The 8,266-nt window shown below is 52.3% G+C and overlaps 1 protein-coding gene across 2 annotated transcripts in view; it reads left to right on the top strand.

Annotated features, from left to right (window-relative positions):
- Azin2 (antizyme inhibitor 2) overlaps positions 1 to 7,443 on the top strand; it is a 35,983-nt gene extending 28,540 nt beyond the window's left edge. For both annotated transcript variants that reach the window (XM_059255001.1, XM_059255000.1), the window contains 2 exons: positions 4,121 to 4,335; positions 7,098 to 7,443. In XM_059255001.1, coding sequence (XP_059110984.1) covers positions 4,121 to 4,335; positions 7,098 to 7,233 — 351 coding nt within the window. In that variant the 3' untranslated portion in view covers positions 7,234 to 7,443. The remainder of the gene's footprint in view (positions 1 to 4,120; positions 4,336 to 7,097) is intronic.
- Positions 7,444 to 8,266: the final 823 nt, after the last annotated feature.

Genomic DNA, 8,266 nt, shown 5'->3' with positions numbered 1-8,266 from the left:
TGTGTATGTGTGTACATGTGTGTGTGTGCATGTGAGCATGTGTGTGTGCATGTGTGTGTGCGCATGTGTGTATGTGTTCATGTGAGCATGTGTGTGTGCGAGCATGTGTGTGTGCGAGCATGTGTGTGCATGTGTGTGCATGTGTGTGTAAGCATGTGTGTGTGTGCATGTGTGTGTGTGTGTGAGCATGTGTGTGTGTGCATGTGTGTGTGTGTGCGTGTGTGTGTGTGTGTGTGTGTGTGTGTGTGTGTGAGCATGTGTGTGTGCAGGTCAGAGGACAGCTTGTGGGAGTGGCTTCTCACCTTCACCCAGGCAGCACGCGCCTTTACCTGGTGGTCAGCTTGTCAGCTCCACGTGATGTTCTTTGTAGGTGGGTAGGACGGTCCGTAAGGCAGTGCTTTAGTTCTTCATTTTTATATACACTCCACTCTAATAGCTGTTGCCAGCGTCTCTCATGATGTATAAAATAGTGATGACTGAAAGCCTTGGGCTCAGTCAGAAAACACAGGTTTGAGACCCAGCTCTGCCACACAGCAGCAGAGTAGTCCTAGGCAGGTTAATAGCTCGGAAGCCTGCCACTCTGGTTTCTCTCTTTGGAAAGTGAGGAGGCCGACCTTTGACTCCTGAAGTCAATTCTGGTACCAAGTGAGGCTATCTAGCATATCTCGGTATAGTTAGGGTTAGCTCATTGGCTAGAACAGACTCTCCTCATAGAGGGGCTAGAATCTGCAATAGGCTGCTGAATGCCAGCTTGGCCTGTCCTGGACACTGAGTTTGAGTTGTAGACCTGCGCTTTCTGTGTGATGGTAAAGACAGAGGTGGACTTTGTGCATTTTGCCTCTCCTTCCCTTTCGGGGTAAATTCTTGGTTACTGAAGGTTACTTGGTTCTTTGACTGTAAGGATGGACTGGATGAGCTGGGATTTCTTGTCGGGCCTCTGCCTGTACGTCCACAAGTAGGACTCTGATCACAGGTCTTGGTTCCGGTGTCTGATCTGCTTTTGTGTGCTGCCCCACCAACTTGTTTTTGCCATTGTAAATATTTTTTGAATATTCTGTATGGTGTAGGAGTTATTTACTTAAAAAAGTCACAAGGCCCCCATCAAGGCCATGTACCCCACCTTTCCATGTACCCCATTCCCTTTTTAAGATAAGGTGTCTCACTGAGCCGGAAGCTCACTGATTCAGCAAGAGTAGCTGGCCATAGATCCTCCATCTCTGCCGTCCCAGCATGTACTGGCATGCCCAGCTTTCAAGTCCTCATGTGCCACATGCCCACCCCTCCCCTCCCATCTTTATTTTTATTTTTGAGACAGTCTTGCTCAAACATCAAGTTCAAGGCCCATATGAGCTACAGAGTGAGTTCAGGGACAGCTTGGATAACTGAGGGAGACCCCATCTCAAATATACAGAACGAAGAGAGCGGCGGGTACAGTTTGTGGTAGAGCACTTGTAGAGCATGTGCCAGGGTTAGATTCAGCGCTTAGTCCTACCAAAAATGAATGCATGAGGGAGTGAATGAATGAATGAATGAATGGAGACAGAAAGCAGTCATAAGATGCCTATTTCAAAATAAAGAATACAAGGGCTGGATGTGTGGCTCAGCTATGGTGGAGTTTGTGCCTAGCATGCACGAAGCCCTGCCTTTGACCCCCAGCATCACCGCATCATACATGACACGCATCACAAGCTGTTTTCTGATCTGTTTTCAAGCTTGTCCCATTAACAAGCAAGAGGATGCTAACCTATTATCCAAATGTATCTTTTCTCTTTGTTGTGGAGGAGCCTTTAAAAAGGCTGTTTTCACCAAGGTCCTGTGGATGTGTTTACAGAGCACCGTCCCTCAGGACTTCAGACCATCAACTTAATGTTTTCTAGATTGGAAAGACTTCAGAGCAATCAAGAAATAAGAAATCATGTTCTCTTATTACAAATGCTTGTAAATAAGAATATGAAGCTAAGCTGGGCAGTGGTGGTGCATGCCTTTAATCCTAGCACTTGGGAGGCAGAGGCAGGCAGATTTTTGAATTCAAGACCAGTCCAGTCTACAAATCGAGTTCCAGGACAGCCAGAGCTGTTACACAGAGAAACCCTGTCTCAAAAAACCAAACCAAACCAAACCAAACAAAAAACCCCAAACCACCCCCCAAAGAATAAGGAAAAAATGAAATGAGCAAGGATACATTAATCCTCTCCTTTAATTTTAATTTTTTTGTGCTCATTCTTGCTGACTTCTATTCATATCTGCTAGATCAGAGTCTGGTATATAGTAGGCGCTCAATAAGTGCTCAGTGAGTGCAGGAACTCACAAACACAGGCTAGCTCTCACCCTGGACCTTGACAATGTATGTATGTTTTTCTTTATCACTAGGACTGATCAGTTGTCAGTTTTTGTCAGGCGTGTGAACCTTATTTCTGCGTATGGAAACGGTGTTTCCTCTTTCTCAGTACCCACTCACTCCTGCCACTGGCTGGGGCCTTTCTTCTTCTGTGGGCGCTCACTGCCTCCTCCCAGGACATTTGGAAGACTTCTGTTCCCTTCACCTGTTTTTCTTTGCCCCATAAATGCCACCCACTCACAGGCATTCATCAGTTTACAAATACTGAAAGTAGCACCTGCTAGGGCCAGGCCGTGCACGAGGGACATCAGGACACTGGACACTGCCCCTCAGCTTACAGAATTCACTCTGGGGAAGACTGGCCCAAGCTTATCGGGAATATTTCGCTACCAAAGCAAATGCTGTGAAGGTGGAGCTCTGGGGGTGCCGAGCTTCAGGGGGCTAAGGATGCCTTGTCTGGAGCTAAAGGAAATATGGCAGACTTGGAGGGAAGGTCTGGGGTGAAAGCGGGATGTGGGGAGGGGAGGCAGGGTTTCCTGAAGAGTGACTGAGGAGCAGAAGTGGCTAGCATGGGGCTACAGCAGGCCGAGCAAGGGGCCGGGGAGGCCACCCAGAAGACCCATCCTTGTTTCTCCTTTGGCTGTGGCCCCTCTTCTAGGACCTGCCCAGCAGGAGCCCTAAATTGTGGCAGAATTGCTCTCTTTGGTTGTCCAGAGATGGACTCTCACAGATTTCTTTTCCCCTTGGAAGTCATTTAAGAAAGAAGCATGCCAGGTGGCGGTGGTGCACGCCTTTAATCCTAGCACTCAGGAGGTAGCGCCAGGCGGATCTCTGTGAGTTCGAGGCCAGCCTGGTCTACAGAGTGAGATCCAAAACTACACAGAGAAACCCTGTCTTGAAAAAAACCAAAAAAAAAAAAAAAAAAAAAGAAAGAAAGAAAAGAAAGAAAGGAAGAAGCTTGCCTTTGCTAGGCGGTGGTGGAACAAGCCTTTAATCCCAGAGGCAGGGGATCTCTGTGAGTTCGAGGCCAGTGTGGTCTACAAAGCGAGTTCTGGGACAGCCAGAGCTGTTACACAGAGAAACCCTGTCTTGAAAGAAAAAAGAACCAAAGAGGCATATCTTTGAGCAAATCCTTAGCCTTCGGAACCTCAGTTCCCTGAAGTGGGAATCAGCATGTTCGACCCATGGGCTCTCTGTGGTCTCTGTGGTCTTTGCCAGGCCACCCGGTGATGGCCTGTTGGACTGGGACCTGAGTCAGGACAAGTCTTACTCTCCTGTGGGCTTCTGGCCTCTGTCTCCAGGCCAAGCATCCTAGAAGAGGACTCTTCAGGGCTGGGCTGGAAGAGAGGCTGGGAATGAGTGAGTGGGGAGGGCTGCAGAGGTGTGGATGCAGCCGAGGCCCAAAAGTGGCCAGTGCAGCTGGGAGCACAGACCTGGTGACGGGGTATTAGTGTGAACTCCACGGACTGGTGCCCTCTGCCAGCTGGTTATGCATGTTCTACCATGTGCACTGACTCATTCACCCTGTTAGTGGTCCTGTAAAACTGGCACATTTATTCCTGTTTTACAAATAAGCACAGGCACAGAGAGATTGATGTTCTTGCCCGAAGTCACACAGCTAGTGTTGGAATCTGGATTGAGAGTGTAAACGGCCCCAATGCAGAGAAGTTGGAGAGCCCCTGAATCCCACCCAGCCCATCCTGGTGGCTCTGGGAGCGATGGCAGGTGTCTGAGGGTTTGATATGTGTGCCGGGGCTGAGGCGTCCTCCTTCTCTCTTACAGAAACCATCCGCGGATCAACCGCTGTACAGCAGCAGCCTGTGGGGACCAGCAGTTGATGGCTGTGACCCTGTGGCTGAGGGCCTGTGGCTGCCGCAACTACACGTAGGGGATTGGCTGGTCTTTGACAACATAGGTGCCTATACCATGGACACAAAGTCCCTCCTCGGGGGGACCCAGGCCTACAGAATCACTTATGCCATGTCCCGGCTAGCCTGGTAAGGGGGTCCCGCTGAGAAGTGGGGTGAGGGAGCCAAGTTGGGCAGAAGCAGTAGGGAGGCAGAGCTGCGAAGCTGCTGTTTTGGAATCTATTTTGATAAGGAGCTCCTGGGCACCTAGGTAAGGCCTGTGCTGGGCACCTGGCTATGGTCACAGGCGAAGCTGAGCCCTGTAGGGGGCACACAGTCCTATGGCTGGTGCTGTGCTGCAGAGGGGCCCTGTCAGAGGTGAGGGGCAGCAGGCAGGCAGGGGAAGGAATGGGGTGTATTCCTCAATGAAGGTTGCTGGTGACTATATATGGAGGCAGGGCCAGACCTGGGGAGGCTCTGGAGGCAGAGTGAAGGATGCAGAGAGCCAGGACAGGTTTGAAGCGTGGTCTGGTCTGGTCCGGTCAGCATTTTCTAAAGACCGTTCTAACTGTGGGTGCAGGAAAGAGGACGTGAGCAGAAGATGTGGGGTGGACATGGAAGCTAGTGGCAGCTCTGTGACCTGGGAAAGACCTGCTGGGTTAGTTAATACCTCAGTCTCTCTGTCTAGGAAGGGGGCAGTAATGCCCATCCTGTCTATCTCCTCCATGGTGAAGTGGAAATTGCCAACGCCATGGAGCCCCTGTGTCAGACCTTGTGCTGGGCACTTCACATTGTTTCTGTTTACCCCACAGAACTCTGCGAGGGTCAGTGTCATTTCCAGAGAGGTCACACAGCAGGTGTCAGGCTACGGTAGGGCTCGGAGGGCAGGGCAGCTGGGAGGGGCTTCTATGCAGGCCCCCCAGACTAAGTGGGGCCCAAATCTCGAGAGCCCCCAGGAGCATCACCAAATGCCAGGTCTGACAGGGCACAGGAGAGTCACATTTCATTCATCCATTCCACACACTTGTTTCTCCACTGTGTGGGGTACAGGGCAGGTCCATACAGTCATTTTGCCATTGGGGTATATTTTGATAAAGCCAAAAAAACAAAACAAAACAAAACAAAAACCACCAAAAACCCAAAACCAAAAACAACATGCAGGCTTCCTTGTGAGTCCCCAACTGTCACCAGCAACTACAGGTGGATGAGGCGGTAGAGAGTCCCCTGCATCCATTACCGGGAACAAAAATACTGACATAGAGAAGCGGGCATGTCAGAAAGTCTCCTCTGTCAAAGGGGCCTCTAACATGGTTTGCTCTGAGGCCTATTCTGTGTCAGGCTCTGAGGGTACAAGAGTGTCTCATGTCGCGTGAGCCAAGGTGCAGATCTGTACCCAAAGACCCTGGCACGGAGTGGGAGGGACCCTGGGGAGGGAGAGCTGTGGGTGGAGAAGGGGTGTGCTTGGAAGCATCTCAGAAGCCAACTAGGCCTTGGAAGCCCAGGTGCCCGCGACAGCCAAGAGGGTGGCTGAAGAGTGAGGAGGTCTGAGAGGGTCCTTCTGTCACAGACTTCCAGTAGTTCTGTCCATCGTCAAGCAGTGGCATGTAGGGAAGACTGAGTTGAGAACCCTGGAGGAGGCCTAGCCTGGCCTTGGCCTTGAAGGGGGTCACTGAAGGGTTCTAAGAAACTGGGCCAACCTGTATTTACAGAGAAGGAGGCGAAGGTGCAGATCCTCCCTTTTACCTCTGATTTGTGGTGTATGAAGCAGTCAGGCCTTCCTACCTATGGGGGACTGGAATGTGCTGGAAGTGTGGAAAATGAATGCGGGGGGGGGGAGGGCTGAGTGGAAGGGGGAGAGTGGAGCCCAGAGCTAAAGAGTAAGCTGGCGAGGTCCTTGTACTGTTTCCTCACCCAGTGTCCTCTCAGCGTCTACCCCTGTCTGCCCAGCAAGTGTCTGTTGGGTGCCAGCCTCCTGCAGCATGAGGGATTCAGCCATATCCCTTGCCCTCTGTCAGTGAAGGGGTGCCAGGGATCTGTAGACAGTGAACCCTGGATATCAAAGAGAGGTGCTCTGCGAGTAGGCCCACAGTGTGTGTAGGGCTCCCAACCTGGATGCTGAGGAGGAATTAGTCAGTGAGGGTGGATAACGCACATGGGCCAGCATGGCACTGGGAAGGGATGTGTGAGACAGGGAACCCTGGGGATGCACCGGGGCCAGTCTCATGGAATATGAGCATGGCAGGAGGTGCTGGAGGTGCGAGAGGAGAGTTTGCCTTTTGGAAAGATGAACTTATCTGTGCTGTGTCTGTCTGGAGGGGCGGGAGCCGGGAAGGGACGATGGTGGGTCCCGGCAGGAGACAGAGATGAATGAGTGGGTTGTCTGGGAGCTGGGCTTGGCAGAGCTGGGCTGGGTGTGGGCTGGAGCAGCTGGTCAGATGGTGGGACTGCTCATCCACATGGGGACAGAGGATAAGAACCAGTTGGTGGGATTGGGGCGGGGCAGGCAATGGGCTATTTTTTTAAGTCGTACACCTGGGGTGTGGAGATAAGAGCGGGGCTCAGTCCCAGTCTCCCCACCTGTTAGGGAGGAGTTTTGAGGAGGCTGCTTCTTTCTGAGTCTCAGTTTCTTCTGTGGGAAAGTAAAGGTGGTTTGGTTTCCTACCGTGCTTCGGGAGAAAGAACTCAGGCAATGGGTAGGCGGTGTAAAGCAGCCGCCACAGTGTCTGATGCACGGAAAATCTCAATAAACACGAGCACCTTTCCTCTATCGGGTGGTGTGAACCAGAGGGGAGGAAGAGGGGGGACAAGGGCCTGTGTGTAATGAGGCCAGGACTATAGGAACAGGGGCCACAGGAAGCGCTGGGCCTCTGCCCCCAGGCCGCCTGCCTTCACCATTTGTCTCCTGTTCTCAGGGAAGCGCTTCGAGGGCACCTAGTGCCTGCAGAAGACCAGGATGCTGAGGATGTGTGCAAACCTCTGTCCTGCGGCTGGGAGATCACAGACACCTTGTGTGTGGGCCCTGTCTTCACCCCAGCAAGCATCATGTGAGCGGGCCTGTTTTCCCGGGAGAACCCCAGCGGGGCCAAGGAGATGCCTCGGGAGAGGTGGGCCAGGCGGCCAGCTGGTACCCTCTGGCCAGGACTCTGGTGCTCGCTCTGCTACTCCCCAGGCCCCACCTGTAGTGTCCCTGCCCTGTAAACAGGACCAGTCTTACACTCGCTGTAGTTCAAGTATGCAACATAAATCCTGTCCCTTCCAGTCGTGTCTGCCTCTGCAGCGTGAGGGGCCTGGCCAGCCAGGCGTGGGGGTGTGCTGGGGGTCTCTCAGTCTCCGCCCCACCTTTGTAAATACGAAGCAAATAAATATTTAGGTTTTTTAAAAAAAATTCTTCAGTGGAATCATTCACAAAGCAGCCTAGGCAAAGCCGAGAGAGAGAGACTGGCCCACCCGGCATGTAGAAACTGGTTCCTCACCTCAGCCCCGTCTGTGCCCCTGAGCCCTAGCGTCGCCCTCTGGCATTCGCTTCTCTGAGTCACCCCGTCTTCCTCACAGGCCTCCATGCCTGGTGTCACGAGGCAGGGTGAGTTGCCTGGTTGAGGCAGGGGTCACAGCTGTGACCTTTCCTAAACTCACGACTGGCTGTGGCCTCTGTGTGATGCACCATGAAGGTGCCTGGCCCAGAGAAGCTTCAGAAAGAGAGCAAAGGAACGGGGGTTGTTGTTTTGTTTTTCTCTACAAGGGCTCGAACCCAGGGCCTTGTGCATGCCAGGCCAGTGCTTAGCTACTGAGCTCCACCTCTGGCTCCATTTCCCTGCCCCTTGGAGGTTTTGAGTGGACTATGTACCCTTACCCTCCTTGTAAGCTGGAAAGGCAGAGTAACCCTCATGTGTGGTTTGCTCAGGCAGCAACTGTTAGAACAAGGCTGCCCCAGAGCATTGTAGTGTCCAGTACCCGCGTCCCGATGTCTCCTCAGACTGACAGTTCTTACCGGGACACAGACTCCTTCATACTTTCATGGTCTTAAGCTGTAGTGTGTGTGCTGAGCAAAGTTCTTCAAATTTAGACTTCCCCCAGCTCCTGT

Source organism: Peromyscus eremicus, chromosome 2 (genome assembly GCF_949786415.1).
Source record: "Peromyscus eremicus chromosome 2, PerEre_H2_v1, whole genome shotgun sequence".
In the NCBI taxonomy this organism is placed as follows: domain Eukaryota; kingdom Metazoa; phylum Chordata; class Mammalia; order Rodentia; family Cricetidae; genus Peromyscus; species Peromyscus eremicus.
The sequence above is the reverse complement of the archived record's forward strand: the minus strand, read 5'-3'. Positions and strand labels throughout refer to the sequence as shown.